Here is a 16168-nt window from a genome sequence, read left to right as displayed (position 1 = left end):
GTGGAATCAGCAGGTGACAGATGGCGACCTCGCCACGCTGCTCACTATAAAACGAGTTTTAATCAAGCCTAAGCACGTGTGAGAGATGCTAATTATCCGCTGCAGGCTTGGTGAGGCGTAACTCCAACATGGAAGAGTTGTTAGGTGTGTGTGTCTGTGTGTGAATGACAGAGGAGGGTGTGTGTGTATTTTTTACATGTGTTCTCTGTGTTTGTGTGTCTATGATGTACCCAGGTGAGACATTGTGGGCACAATATGTCCACATTAGCACCCCTTAGTAGCTAATGTAGTTAGATTATGAGTCATAGTGTTTTTCAAGACTCAAGATTTGGAGCCTTTCCAGATGTCCTATGCCAACTCTGGATTGGACCGTCCCAGTCATGATGTCAGATTTTTGTCAAAAGTTGCGAGCGCATTGATCATTTCACATGCGCAGATATTAACTTTCTACTTGCAAGAAATAAGTACTCACGCACAAATTCAACAACTGGGAGTTGTACTGGTAGCTGGGCAGAATTTCACTGCGCGAGCAAAGTTAACCTATGAGAGCGTGCCAGGCGCTCACAAAAATTCGAACCGGCATGCGTTGCTTCAAGTCAGCCGCGTATTAGTGCCGCCGGGACTGCATGAAGCCGAACACAACTATTTTCTGCGTGTGTGAAATAATCTATGCACTCCTGACTTTTGACATAAATCTGACGCCATACAGTCACACTGGAAAAGGAGACCAGTCCATACCAAATGCCAGCTGTTCTCTTTATTCATTTATTAATTGATGGTTCAATTGACAAGCAAATATAATACATGGCAATATATTTCGTATACTGTGAAATCTATTTGTTTCTAAGTGTTGTTAGTCATTCCTTTACTCACTGCTATGCTACATGTAAATATTCAGTTAAACAAGCTATTCATTCCAATTCAACCAAACTGATTTTACATTTAACCTTGACGAGGAAAGAATACAATTATTTCAGTTCACATAAGGTCTCAGTGAACAGCATGGGAATATATTTAGCTCCATCGCATTTGTTCTCTTTTCATCAAGCTCTTTTTCTTGTAATCTCCTTCCTGCTCTCTGTCTGTCTCTACCTCCTTCTCTCTGTCTTCCTCCTTTGGCTCTTGCTCTCGTTCTTTTTCTCTCTGTTTCTTTTAATGGCCTATTATCATATTCACCTGTAATATTACAGAAAGCCTGTGTAAAATAATAATCTGCGCCCATGTATAATTGCTGTTATCAGGGGTCAAAGGTTGAGTGTTCAGGAGGAAACGCCCGTTTCATGTTCATAGCTAAACTGCTGTATCAGGGAGCCAGGCAGAGCAAGGAGGAGAAGGGTATTGTAGTTTTAATTTTGACTCATGATAATGATCAGATATGGAAATGAGTGCAGGGCCACAATATTCCGAGTTGATATTCTGGTTTTACTGTGAACATATTAGTTTGAATAGGACATGTATGTTGAGGTCAAGGAGGTATTTCTTTTTGGCATCTGAAAGCACACACAAGTGGTAAATTGCGCCTGTGGGCAGGAAGGGTCAAGAAGAAGGACACAAGGGAAAAAAGGAGGACACGCAACAGCGGTCCGGACAAAGGGCTGGAAAACCGGACTGTCTGGACGAAATCCGGACGTCTGATCACCCTACTGGGAACTGAGGAGACTAGTTGCTGGAGTTGTGGGAGAGGAATGTTGTCCATTTTGTGTGTGATATAGAATTCTCGCCGCTCATCGGTCCTGGGTCTTCTTTGTCATATTTTTCATTTCATGATCCACCAAATATTTTTAACTGGTGAATGTTCCGGACTGCAGGCAGGCCAGTTCTAGCCTGGCTGCCAGCCCAACTTAGCCCCGCCCACAAAAAAGATGTGGTCGGGAAGTTGGGTCTGGGGTAGCTCAGTTGGGGAAAAAGTATGTTCGAACAGGAGCTGTTCGGACCAATCAAATTGTCAGGGTGGGCTTTATACAATGATGGACAGATGATCAACAGTAACGTAATCAACCACGTCACCAAAGAGCGCTTGGGTTTTCAAAAAACAACATATTACGTTGCTCTAATTGGTTGTAGGTTTAAACAATTTGGCAAAGAGGCATTTTTTTTCGGGTTTGGTTGAAACACGCCCCATACTCACAGCCCAACGGAGCGGTTTCAGACTCATATTCTGATTAGAATTATGAGTATGACATCGTCAGGCTAGGCCAGTTCAGCACCCAGACTCTTCTATTACGAAACCGTGCAGTTGTAACAGATATAGTAGGTGGTTTAACATTGTCCTTCTAAAATATGCAAGGCCTTCCCTGAAAAAGATGTTGCCTGGATGCAAGAAAATGTTGCTCCAAAACCTGTATATACCTTTCAGCATTGATGTTGCATTTCCAGATTTGAAAGCTGACCATTCTATAGGAACTAATGCACCACGATACCATCAGAAATGCAGGCTTTTGAACTGAGCGCTGATAACAAGCCGGTTGGTTCCTCTCCTCTTTAGTCCACAGGACTCAGCATCCTAAAGGTTTCCAAAAATCCATCCATCCATCATCTGCCGCTTGTCCGGGGATCGGGTCGCGGGGGCAGCGACCTAAGCAGGGAGGCCCAGACTTCCCTCTCCCCGGCCACTTCCACCAGCTCTTCCTGGGGGACCCCGAGGCGTTCCCAGGCCAGCTGAGAGACATAGTCCCTCCAGCGTGTCCTGGGTCTTCCCCGGGGCCTCTTCCCAGTGGGACGTGCCGAGGACACCTCACCAGGGAGGCGTCCAGGAGGCATCCTAATCAGATGCCCGAGCGGTGCTGGGCGGAGGTGCTGATTCGCATCCCAGCCGCTTTACATTCGGTTGTGAACTGCTCCAGTCAGAGCTGAAGGTCGCGGCCCGATGAAGCCAACAGGACCACATCATCTGCAAAAAGCAGTGACCCGATCCTGATGTCACCAAACCGGACGCCCTCAACACCCTGGCTGCGCCTAGAAATTCTGTCCATATAGGTAATGAACAGAATCGGTGACATAGGGCAGCCCTGGCGGAGTCCAACCCTCACCGGAAACAAGTTCGACTTACTACCGGCAAAACTCTGGCACCGGTCGTACAGGGACCGAACATCCCCGATCAGGGAATCCGGTACCCCGTACTCTCGGAGCACCCCCCACATGAGCCCCCGAGGAACACGGTCGAACGCCTTTTCCAAATCCACAAAACAAGTGTAGACTGGTTGGGCGAACTCCCTTGTACCCTCCAGGACTCCGCGGAGGGTATAGAGCTGGTCCACTGTTCCACGGCCAGGACGAAAACCACATTGCTCCTCCTGAATCCGAGGTTCGACAATCCAACGGACCCTCCTCTCCAGGACCCCTGAATAGACTTTCCCAGGGAGGCTGAGGAGTGTGATCCCCCTAAAACTGGAGCACACCCTCCTGTCCCCCTTTTTAAAGAGGGGAACCACCACCCTGGTCTGCCAGTCCAGAGGCACTGTCCCCAATGTCCACACGATGTTGCAGAGTCGTGTCAACCAAGACAGCCCGACAACATCCAGAGCCTTAAGGAACTCCGGGCGGACCTCATCCACCCCAGGGGCCCTGCCACCGCGGAGCTTTTTAACCACCTCGGTGACCTCAGCCCCACAGATAGAATGGCCCCCCCCGATGTCCCCAGACTCTGCCTCCACGTTGGAAAGTGTGTTGTTGGAATTAAGGAGGTCTTCGAAGTATTCCTTCCACCGATCCAGGCCGTCTCCTGTCGAGGTCAGCAGCGCACCATCCGCACCGTATACAGTGTTGACAGGGCACTGCTTCCCCCTCCTGAGCCACCGGATGGTGGTCCAGAACCTTTTTGAAGCCGTTCGGAAGTCATTCTCCATGGCTTCGCCGAACTCCTCCCATGGCCGGGTTTTTGCCTCCGCGACCGCCAAAGCCGCGTACCGTTTCCAAAAATAATTTCACATTTCAATTTGTCTGACCGCAGAACAGTTTTCTCACTTCGCCTCAGTCCATTTTAAATGAGCTTTAGCCTGGAGAAGATGGCAGTTTACACGTACAGACAGACCAACACAACACTTGTGTACACGTACATGTACACATAATACATGGAGAGACGCGGAACGTAGATTTATAACGCTTTTTCAATTTCCCACAGCATATAAAGGAATTACAAAGGACCTACCTCACTTCAACACTGTTTCCACACTGTGCAAAACATGTGACTGAAACAACAGAAGAGGACAAAAGGGCCAAACCTTATAAATTCTAGTCAGATAGGATCGGGTTCCATGGCATGGCTAAAAATACATTTAAAAAAATGTACAGTAGATTTGTTTTCTTTGCTCTGAAAGTCTCTCATCTAATAGATGTCACTGCTTTTCTGTATGGGGAAAATAGTACAAGTGCATCAGATGGTTTCTGACATGGGCCTGCTAGCCACCTATCTTACTGCTGAAGCTATGAATGCCCCCAACCAACAAGTGTTGATTTAGGATTAGTTCCAGTTGTTTCATATAACAGATATCTGTTACAACCGAAGAATGAGACAGAAATGCAGTATTGTACTGGCCACAAAATGATATCGTTTGCTGAATGTGTGGTTCAGTCCCACTTGGACTCATCATTGGTCACATTAATTTAATGTCCGGTGGAGAACGAAATACCTTTGTCGATATGTCTGGTGTGCCTTGAATATGAATGCCTCCCATAGGGGGAGTTGAAAAAGAAGGAGGCAGGGGATTGTCAAAAAACACACACACACATTATTACTGTACATGCAACCCATCTCTGAATGTGTCACACACACACACACACACACACTAAAAGGGTGAACAATACATCTGTGACCAGTATTAGACAATAATTGGTCAACTTTACTTTTAAAATGTGAACTTGCATCAGAAGTTCCACCCCCCTGCGATGCTTTTCCATCCCTCCTGCCCAGTGGTGGACTAAACTCCATGTTCAACTTTGCACTCTTGCCAAACTACTGATAAGGTCTCAAGAGACCTATCTTCAGTCTCTACCTGGACTAATCACTTGACAAAAGGGGACATTGCAACATTCTTTGTTACCATTAATTCTATATCATGTCATACTTGAGACATGATGTTGTTGTTGCACCGTGTCTGATAAAATATCATACTATTGTTGGAGATGTGGACTACTAGTTCTTGACTACTGCACTAATTAAATGCCTCATCTATTTGTTGCTGAGTATGTGAAATATATTTGGGGGAGGTGAGGTTGAATGCAAGTTTGTGCCTATTCACGTTCACCATATGTTCCCTTTTAACTATACAATTTACAATAACTGTTTTATTTTATTTATATATATTTTATATACATGATTATATGCTACTATCTCCATCTCTCTCCCCATTCAACAAACATACACGCACAAACACACACACAGCACGGCACCCCGATTTGCGCTCCCGTATTTGTGTGTGTGTGTGTGTGTGTGTGTGTGGGAGGGGGGGCGGGCTCCCCGATAAATCTGATCAATCTTGCCTAGGGCACCAAATGTGCTCAGACCAGTACTGGTTAGTACCACTACGTTAGCTAGCTGATCTCAGTTCCTCCTACACAGGCTCCATCCGTCTACCTTTCCCCTTCACCTGACATACCTCCGTGTAATAAAGAGAGTGGAGAAAGAAGAAAGAAAGAAATGAGGGGACTTGACGCTATTCAAAGCCATTTTCAGCTTGTTTTGTATATTACTTGTGGATCCTGAACAACACCTTGTCTGCTGAATCATTTAAGTGAAATAACATAGCTTTGGGGGAAATCCAGTCTATACACACATACTCCCACAATATACCTTTTATAAGCTTCCTTGGCATGTATTGAGAAATGTTCAGGTATTAATTTCTCAAATGTCAAAAAAACATATATTCAGTTTTGCTCCCTCTCTGTTGTTCAACTCTTCTTTTCTCTCTCAGATGGGGTCGGGTCAGGTGGAGCTGCAGGTGTGTGCCTCATTCCTCAGTGAGCATTGGGAGATTTGGAGCACAGAATAACATTTAAAAAAAGCTAAAATCTATCCTTAGCAAGCAATAGGAGATATGGAGCACACAAAATTGCAAGCACTCCAGCTCACATTGTCTATCTCTCGCTCAACTTAACACAGCATTACAAAAGCTCCACAAAATCAACCAATTGGAGAACTGGAGAAGGTAAATTCTCAGGGTTTTTCCTGCATAGAGAAAATGTTGGCGCGCGTCAAAGCCGTTTTCCCGAGCGCCAATGACAAATCCTAGCGCCAAAGGCAAAAAAAAGCGTGCAATGCATGTCAGCGAATATGTTCTCAATAGTATGTTTCAGGTAGGCTACAGCCGAACCCTCGTTCTGTTTTGATCAATAGTAATCAATAGTAATCGAGAATAATAAGCGTGTCTTCTTGTCTGATCAATACGCAACTGTGAGGTGCGCGAATGGACAGAGTGGCCACTAAATTGTCGTTCCGCTGCGAGGGCCAGCCCAACGTGCACAAATACACCTGTACAAATGCAAATGAAATTCCCACTCAAAATGCAGACAAAAGTATTCTTAACCTGGAATGATAATATATAGAGCAGTGTTTTCTCTATGGTTAAATTTCTGCCACCATGGTATCAGAAAAGTAGCCAGGCTCTGCCGTCCTATGTACATCCGCTCAATTTGGATTTTGCTTCTGTACTAGGTCTGGGAGCTCGGCTCTGAAGTAAAATTCCAGAAATATTTTTTTTGTAGGTCCAATCAGCGAACAGAGGGAGTGGCAGAGAACGATGACGTTAATGTTGTGCACTAGTTTGAGTAGTTCAGTAATGGCAGCGGAGAAAGATGCAAGCGAAACTATTCTGCGGTTGTGGCAACGCTGCCGAATATCCATAGGTTAAAGCCGGAGCAAGAACATTCCTTGCTGAGTTTTGTTGGTGGCCATGAAGTTGTGGCCCTCGTCCCCACGGGGTTCGAGAAGATTTCGAGGTTCTGGTTTGGACCAGGCTATCAGAAGAGTATCAGCTGTACAAAATTGTAGGCCGTCTATCAGCAGTGATTGTTAGAGTGCATGTCGGAGAGTTGCACGGACACGCGCTTCACACCGCAGTTGAGATTGCGTGTATGCGTCCTTGAGAACTGTAAGTCAACTAACTTATGTTGTCAGTTCATTTAAGCCTGTTATTGTATAAGTCTATAGTTATGGGGGGGGGGAGATGCAAAACACCTAGGAATAAATACATTGATTAGAAGAAAAAAAAAAAAATATATATATATATATATATATATATATATTTTTTTTTTAGGAGCACCAAAGACCTAGCTTGGTCCTAACCAGACTATCGTACATTTCATTTGTACAGAGTCTGGCCTCGCTCCATTGACAAGCGTTGACTTCCTTGTAGGCGGGTACTCTGTTGAAGTTTAAAACTATTGGATCTGCCCAGAGCCACTCTGATTTGCCATAACCAATCGCTAGCGTTCGCCTTAGCCAATTCCTTCACCACCACTGTAACAGAGCTAACTGCCGTAGCTGGAAAATCAAACTGTTCCCTAACACCGTGGGGAGGCGGGCCACAACATCATGGCCACCAACAAAACTCAGCAAAACTTGTTCTTGCTCCGGCTTTAGTTTAAAGATATTCGGCAGTGTTGCCACAACGGACCGAATGGCTACGCTTGCATCTTTCTTCGCCGCCATTACGGAACTACAACTCAAACTAGCGCACAACATCAAAGTCATCGTTGTCAGCCACTCCCTCTGTTTGCTGATTCGCCGGTAGAAAATTAACCTGCAAAATCTGACTTATGTACCGAATGGCCAGACCGAGTACAGAAGCAAAATCCAAATTGAGCGGAAGTACGTAGGAGGGCAGAGCCAGGCTACCAAAGCCCATTTTGTTGCAATTGATAAACTCGCCCTGGGCGCAATGTGCTAGGACCGCCACTGCCTGTGATTGGCTGTTTCATCTCCAATTAGAACATTAGTGTGTAGGTGTGTGTAGGTGTATAGGTGTATTTGCATTTGCATGTATGTTTTGTGTGTTAGTATATGTGCATGTCTTCATTTGTATTTGTACATGTTGTAGAGTGTAAACACCACAAAAAAGAGAAATGCACACTTTTCCAAAATCAAGATCATATCCTCTATGAAAGAAAAACCAAGACTTTACACAAAAGACCAGAGAAAAGCTCAGTTTTTAATAACAGAGCAATCATACAGCTCTTATCAGCTTTGATGACAAGCTATGTTCACTGAATTACAGGTTTGTTGCTGTCCCCCAGAACAATCCTTTCACAGTTCTAATTAGTGCCACAAATCTGTTATGAAGTTACAGTTCACACACACATTCCACCCATATACACACACTCACACACAATTGTGTACACACTCACTACACGCTCACTGTACTACTCACACCCTCTATCTCTTTCCCTTTCAACACACCAACACACATTCAGTACAGCCTGGCTTTATTTCTAAATAACACTAAAAGCTTTCAATTGGATAGGTTGTTCACACTAAAAGCTTTCAATTGGAAAGGTTGTTCACACTAAAAGCTTTCAATTGGATAGGTTGTTCAAACAACACGAACAGGCAACAGTTAACCAAGCTCTGTGTAGGTAGATCAGACTGGAGTATCTGTACTGCATCGGTAAATGGGATGCATAATGTATGAGAAGATGTGACTGTGTGAGTAAGCTCAGTCGGGTTTGACATAAATCCACGATATAAAAACAAACTGCAGAAAAGTGCTTCTGTGTATGCTAGATAAACACTGAGAGCTCCCTGAATCACAGGCCAGTTTAGAGTAATCACTTATTCACAAGGACATTCTTTTTTCATGATCTGTCTCACACAGCCAAACACAGCACAAATGCTCATGCACGCAAACAGGCCCATTCTCTCTTGACAGGTGTGCACGAGCACACACGCTCACAAGCACACATAGGGTGAGTTCAGGTAATGTGGGACATCAGGTAAAGTGGGACAGTTATGCATTTTGATGATTTAATATGTGCAAAACCGACATCCAATCACCCGAGCTGATCTTGACTTGTAAATACAACACTTCTAGTCAATATGCAGTGGTTTTTATTTGTCTGACATCATCAGAGTAGGCGTGATCTGGCTTGACAAGAGGTCTATACAGAAAAAAAGCATCGAAAGTTCAGCGATATATGACGTTATATTTCTCAATGATAAGGCTGGCAAAGGAATTTAAATTAAGTTACAATGAGTACTATTGCAGCATATTGACGGGGGTTAACCACTGATTGAAACACACACAAAAATGTGTAAAATAATGCTTTGTTAGAAGAAAACAAACATTTTATGTGACTGTCCCACATTACCTAATCATGTCAGGTAATGTGGGACAGCATTTTTCAGGTAAAGTGGGACATCTAGTAATGTTGTGTTTATGCTATAAAAGTAATTTAATTCGACAGTCTCAAATGTTTAATACCAATGCATCATACTGCACTTAACCTAAATTCCCAACTAAATAACAACTTACACTGTCATCAAACCAGCGCTTTCAGACTTGTAAGAGTGACCACTAACGCTAGTCCAACGAAATGCTAACGCAGCAGGACTAGCTACTGTAGCTAGCACATAAACTGCAGATCATTAAGGTTGACATCAGTTACACTTTATGTATAAGTCAAACCCCACAACTTAATGAATCTTGCCACACCCTTGCACCTAACATTGTGGTATATAAACAAATTATTATTATATTAGCAGACTAGGCTGACAGACGATGACTGTCCTACTTTACCAGACAAGCTGTCCCACATTACCTGAAATGCTGCCTGAGTGAGAGAGGGGGTCATGTTGTGATTGAAAGTGTGTAGCTTCTAAAATATTGTGTATTCCCATTTCATTCCAACATGAAAATGTTCCTATGCCCTAAAAACTATTTACAGAAACACCACTGGGGCGAGTTAACAGTTATTTTGTACGTCTAAGGGAGCCTCTACTAAAAAGTGTCCCACATAACCTGAAATCACCCTATGTCTTGAATTAATCTCCATCCACACTTATTCTCTCCAATATGTGCTGAAGTTTGCTCTGTTGCTCTTCCTTATCTTGATAGCTCCGGTTTCATCTCATCCCACTATCCTGCACTCTCTTTGTCTTTGTATCTCACACCATCTCTCCCTGTTGGTCTCTTGCAGTCTACTTTTCTCTGCCTCTCTCTCTCTCTATTTGTCTCTCCCTCTTTCTCTCTAACATTATCTCTATGTTTATCTGCCTGAGTATTTCTCTGTCTTTCCCTCTTTTGTCTGTCTCTCTCTCCATCTACTACCTCTCAATGAGTTGTCCTACTAGCCTACTCTTTTACACTGGTTATGAGCGGATGAATTCCACTACACAATAAAAAGTCCCTTTTCTGCTTATCAGCTACTGTCTTTCAGTCGATCCGAGACACACAATCTCTCACTGACCCCAGCTGTTACGGCTTCTCTCCGGAGATGGCTTCCACATCTCCAATCACACGTAACCCCTGACCCCACGCATACCAAGGGACGGTGCTGAGTGACAATGACCAAGAGTGATGCTCCGTGAGGGAGAGGAAGCTTATCCACAAATTACGTCTGCTACATCAGATGGAGAACTGCTCCTCCTTTTTACTGCTCAGAATATTTCTCAGGCCATGCTGTTGTCTCTTCCATAGTTGCTTGGTGTATCCAGTACCGGGTTGTGAGGACAACTATGAGGAATTCCTGAATTAAATGCCATCGAGGAGACCTTCTGCATGACAACAGCGAGACCTTCAAAGACACAGGCCTGTAAATACGCAAAATAAATTCTGGTTTATCCTTCACACCCGTGTGTAGCTCTGCATGCTAATGCTACAGATCTCCTCTTTGTTCTTGAAAGCCTCACTGGGTATTTTTAAACCATGGAAATAATTTGCAAGCGGGAGGATATCGTCTCACATTTCTAAACAAGAGAGCGCGCGAGTGACACGTGAATATTTTAAGCAGCTTTGAGCTTATTTAAATGTACTCGCTGGGAACGTACTGGCAGTGGGCCGGGACAAGCACTAATATCCATAATGCCTGCAATCCTAAACTAAACTCCGTGGAGCTGATAATGCACACTGGAGCAGCAAAAGCAAATAAAGTCAATTAACTACAAGTCCCTGTATGCATTGTCACGCCGTTTCCCGCGCCTCTCCACCCGATAATTTCATAGGCTTGCTGTAAACCGAGCAGACGGAGAAAGAAAAACTTGGTAAATAATGCAACAACAATCATTTTCGTGTGTGTTGACTCGGCCGAATGTTGTGAAAACAGCTCACTCAACAAATAGGGAGAACAATGTCTGGACTTAATTACCTAAATGAAACTGAAAAAGCGCAATAGCCAAAGGTTCTCCCATAAACCTGTAAATGAACAATAAACAAAGGAAGTAAACAACAACAAAAAAACATCAGTTTAGGGACAATATTTCCTCTGTGAAGTTGAGCGAGTTTTTTTCTCCCGGTACAGGGTAAACAGTTTTTCCACAGCAACTAAAAACCCCATGTGCTTCAGATAATGACGTTTAATCACTGTGCATTGGTGTCTAGGTTGTGTATGGTTATATTGCTATCAGCCCAGCTTCGCAGAAGCAGATTCGTTATATCTGATTATTGAAATGACAACATTGTCTCGAAGCAAGGCTGTACATTGGGGGGGACGAATTACATTTGTTATGATCTGTTATTTCCGACACAGTGCGTGGTTACCTGACGTAACGTAGGACATTCATATATTTGTATATCAATATATTGGGGGGACATTTTGACCAGATTTGAATATTGGGCAGGGGGTGTCCCCTCCCAATATATATTATCATTACGGCTTTGTCTCTAAGTCATTGACATCATGGTTTTCAGTCTTCTAAGGGAGATGATTAGTTTCTGTCTTTACAACTTATTATGAGTAATATGCCTACATAGGCTAATGTAGGCTAAATGTGGTAGGGCCTACATTTTAGTCATTATAAGATGTGATAAAACCAGTTGTGTTGATGACTGACAGCCACCTGAACGTATGTATACATAGTGAAATTCCTTTGCTAATGAATGTAGACCAATTTAACATGATGTAGCCTACGTCATATAGTTAAATCATTTTTCATTAAACACATTTTGGAAAGTGTGCTTAATTTGATCACTATTCTCTAAACTAACAACCAGGGTAAATAAACCCAACATCTGTTCCTCTTGGCAGCAAAATGACTAAAACATTAAAACTATTCCCTTCTTTGAATGTTTTCCTCTAAACATAGGCCTAACCAAATACATTAGACTCAAATACAATACAAATAGGCTAGAGCTATCGCTCGGAATGACCTACCACGATGTGCACATGTCCATCAAGTAGTCTATGACTTGCGCACAGCAAGGTTAAAGTTAAGGTTAGGGTTACAGAATAAGGATAATTTAAAAAATGGCAGAACACCGAGACAACAGCGAGAGACAGGGTCAGGCTACAGAACGTAGGCCTATTGCACTTGTTTGTTGACTTGGCCGTTTGTGAACCGAATGTGATTCGGTAGTGAAAAGGCTGAGGCCTGACAGGCGAACAGAAGCGGGACAAACGTCCTGTCCAGCCTCTGTGAAGGAGGACAAGCACTGAAAGGGGTGCAGTTCTAGGTGAAGTGACCCTTTCCACTACCCAGCATACACCAAAAGCTGCCCGGAAAATGCTGATCAAGCTAGTTGAAGTGCTGTTATCAAAAACTGTATGTATTGCTTGTATTTGGGGATAGGTCTTTCTGTATCGGCTACTTATTTCTCCTATATTTCTCTCTGTCTCTCAGAATAACTTTTAAGTTGATGCATAAAACTGGTTGGCCCATACCAGGCCATCGTCGCTGCCTGGGACTCGCTGTCCATGGTCCTGAACACAGCGTCGTGTCTCCATTTGTAGCTCGCTGCAGACTGGCAATATGCTGTTGAAACAACATTAAAGCTCTAGCATTATGTGCAATGACGCTCCAGTCTGACGCCGCAAGACTGGAATCACACACGAGGATGGCGTTTAGCCCAGAGCAAGATATCACAGGACATATGCATGAATCACCCAGTCACAGGGGGATGTATCGCCGGCCTATCTCTCGCGAGCAAGCGTATCTATCTTGATGCAAGCGTGCGCGCTGCAGAGCCTAGTGCGGAGTCTAGTCAGACAGCGTGCGAGACGGGAAATCAGTGAGCGCGCGAGGACAGAGGGAGGCTGCAGCAGTTTCACAAGCACATCCCGTTGCCATAGTGGCGGCTCGTGCGGACGCGGCCTGACTTTTAAACAGGCCCCTCTTGGGGACTAGAGGTTGTCAGAGAGTGCTGTCAACATTACATGACATCCTCGGCAAGAGCAGCTCGCTGTCACTATTAAAAAGTCTTTGGCAGGCTTTTCAAACATAGACTGACAAAAGCATAGCCTACAATGCAACAAGCTATGTACATATACGACCTGAATACAACAGTGTAGCCTAAAGGTATGGGCCAGGTATGCCATATGGCTTTAAACTGTCAACAGTTTAAAGGTCACTAAGATATTGTCTCTGGTGGATTGACGGCTATCTGATGGATTCTGGCTGGAATAACGATTGAAGTGATCTTCTCACAGCTGGTGCCCAGGTTCTAAAGAGAATTTGCCGGCGAAACATACCAAAAACAGCAAGGCAAATGACCACCTCTTTTTCCAACACAAAACCTCACAGTTATTGGTGGTAGTTTATAAGAACAGCTGGTTGTATGTGGCGTCCATTGCATTCTGAAAGGTTATATCATCATACTAGGCCAACAGATAGTCAGTCTATTCCTCTGAACAGTGGAAAGCATATAGGCTACAATAACTGAATTACTCATTTTACTAAACATGCCAGTGGCATTATGATTGTGGATTGAATTCATTGTACTTCGCCACCAGCTGTTGTTCTAGTGTTATGGCATGTTCAGATTTTCAACCCACAACCGGTTTAATTGCCGGCATTTTTATGTAAACACTAAATTGCCTGCTGGTAGCCTAAGTTAAGACGCTTGCTTCACTCTAACCGCGGTGGTGATGCAAAGATGTGATTACATTATGGTCTGGAAAAAAGTACAAGGATACATCCTACACTCTTAAATAAATGTGATTACATTCATTCACTTCAAAATTCTTTTTTTTGCCGACAAACAAAGATTGGGTTAGCAATGTTCTCCTTGAGAACAAGTCAACATGTGTGCCAAACAGCTCAAAACAAGCAGCTCTGAATTTCAAACGGCACTATTCAAATTGGCAGACAACACGACACCACTGCGGGTATGGATGAATATAATTAGACATAGTCCTTTGTACCTTTATCTAACCTCCAACAACAAGTAGGCAAGCTCTTACCAAATCTTAAAACGTGTGGCATCCCGCGAGAGTATCCAAGAAACAACAGCAGAAGCGGGAGCAGCCTGAGGTTGAACCTGAAAACGAGACTAGTTACCAGCGGGGAGGTAATCTTCATGTTGTTTGTAAAATGCACAGTGGTGATCCCCCCGTACGCTTTGATTCCCCCGGAATTCTTTGATACGGTCGTTCGGCAGGGTGACGGTAGCCACGCGCAAGATCACGGCATGGTCACTCGCGCTTCCCCTAAATCCATTAGCAGTCCCGGCATGATTTCCTTCTTCACTGCGCCAAGAAACAATCATCCAGTTCAAGGGAAGACGAAGCATCCATAAAGAGAGGTAACAAATCCGGCGGGGGGGCCCATGGCTTGGGTGACTGAGGTGAGACACGGAGGGATATCCACACTTGAGGGTCGGGGAAGAGAGCGCCAGGCAGAGTGAAATCGCGATAGCAGCCTATGAGGCACTTTGGGTTGCCTACGCTCCCATTATACTGCACTGCTGCACAGCCTCTGACGTCGAGCCAAGGTTAGTGTGAGTGCGCGCGTCAGAAAGATAAAGCCTACAGAAGAGAAAGGGAGAAGAGGGTGAGAGCGTGTTTGAGTGTGTGTTTGTGTACGTGTACATGAGAGAGAGAGAGACACAGAGAGAAGCGAAAGAAAGAATGTGTGTGTGTGTTGGTGTGAGAGAGAGAGAAAGAAAAAGAGAGCAAGAAAGAGAGAAAAAGAGAGAGAAGGAGCCAATGATCCATATCTGCATCCCAAAGGACCTGCTCTTTTATGATAGTGTTCTAGCCTCCAGCTGTGGTTTTCTATCCTCCCACCTGCTAAACAATCTGACGCTTCTGGTGTGAGTTTTAAGATGTTCAGTGGCAGCAGTGCAAGTCAGATAGGCAACTTCTGAAATGTTTTATGCTAAAAGCGATGCAATGATTACATTTAATCATTGCACACGACTGCAAATGTTTTGACGGGAGATAAAGTTGTTACTTTTATAGCTTATCCACAGTTACTTTACTATTATTATTTCACTCTTGAGCTGTGGATATGTATTCAACAATAGGATCATTTGTATGTTTTATTGTAGAAATGGAACCAGCCACCACGATGTCATAAAAAAGTCCAACACATACAAACCCACACACATTCACACACACACACACTCACAGTCAATTGAATCTTACAATCCATCCTGTACACAGTACGGTTTCAGCGACAGTTTTCACTTTTTGCCCAGGTCTTTACACTTCTAGGCCAGTACTACATTCACACATTCCTCTATTCTTAAAGGTAGGCTTTTAGCCAATTTCGAAAGGCAGAGTGGACAGGTTGAATGGTGAAAGGCACCCAACAAGCCATTTCCCATCGCTTTCCTATTCTACAAGACACATTTCAGTACCACGGACAGAGGTGCAGACCATGCACATAATTGAAGAAGTGCTGTATAGAACAGCTTTTAGATCATAAAGAACTCATTTGGATTCCAAAGAGCACACTGATCTTGGTTGAAGCAATAACCATTAGTTAGAGCTGCAGGCTACATAGAAAATATATAAATAATTTGTGAATTGTAGGATATTCATCGCCATATTGTTTTAGAGCCAATGTAAAACTCAGTGTAAGGATGAGATCTCTTAACAGGTAGACCAGACAGTGGCACAACCATTAGAAAAGGATTGACTTGGTTTTATTAGCAACAACGTCAGATCATGCCACCAATCCACAACAGAGTGGCTCGCATGAGTGAGAAACATGTCTCTCAGATGGAGATTATATACATGTGCTGGATCATACAAATATAATAACCACCAAAACATGTCCTTAAACGGTGCATGCTGTTCT

At 43.8% G+C, this 16168-nt stretch overlaps 1 protein-coding gene across 2 annotated transcripts in view; it reads right to left on the bottom strand.

Annotated features, from left to right (window-relative positions):
• LOC146286474 (glutamate receptor ionotropic, kainate 2-like) overlaps window positions 1–14443 on the bottom strand; it is a 61300-nt gene extending 46857 nt beyond the window's left edge. For both annotated transcript variants that reach the window (XM_084700021.1, XM_084700022.1), the window contains exon 1: window positions 14326–14443. In XM_084700021.1, coding sequence (XP_084556147.1) covers window positions 14326–14443 — 118 coding nt within the window. The remainder of the gene's footprint in view (window positions 1–14325) is intronic.
• Window positions 14444–16168: the final 1725 nt, after the last annotated feature.

Source organism: Hypomesus nipponensis, chromosome 6 (genome assembly GCF_054491055.1).
Source record: "Hypomesus nipponensis isolate SF chromosome 6, ASM5449105v1, whole genome shotgun sequence".
Taxonomy (NCBI): Eukaryota; Metazoa; Chordata; class Actinopteri; order Osmeriformes; family Osmeridae; genus Hypomesus; species Hypomesus nipponensis.
The sequence above is the reverse complement of the archived record's forward strand: the minus strand, read 5'-3'. Positions and strand labels throughout refer to the sequence as shown.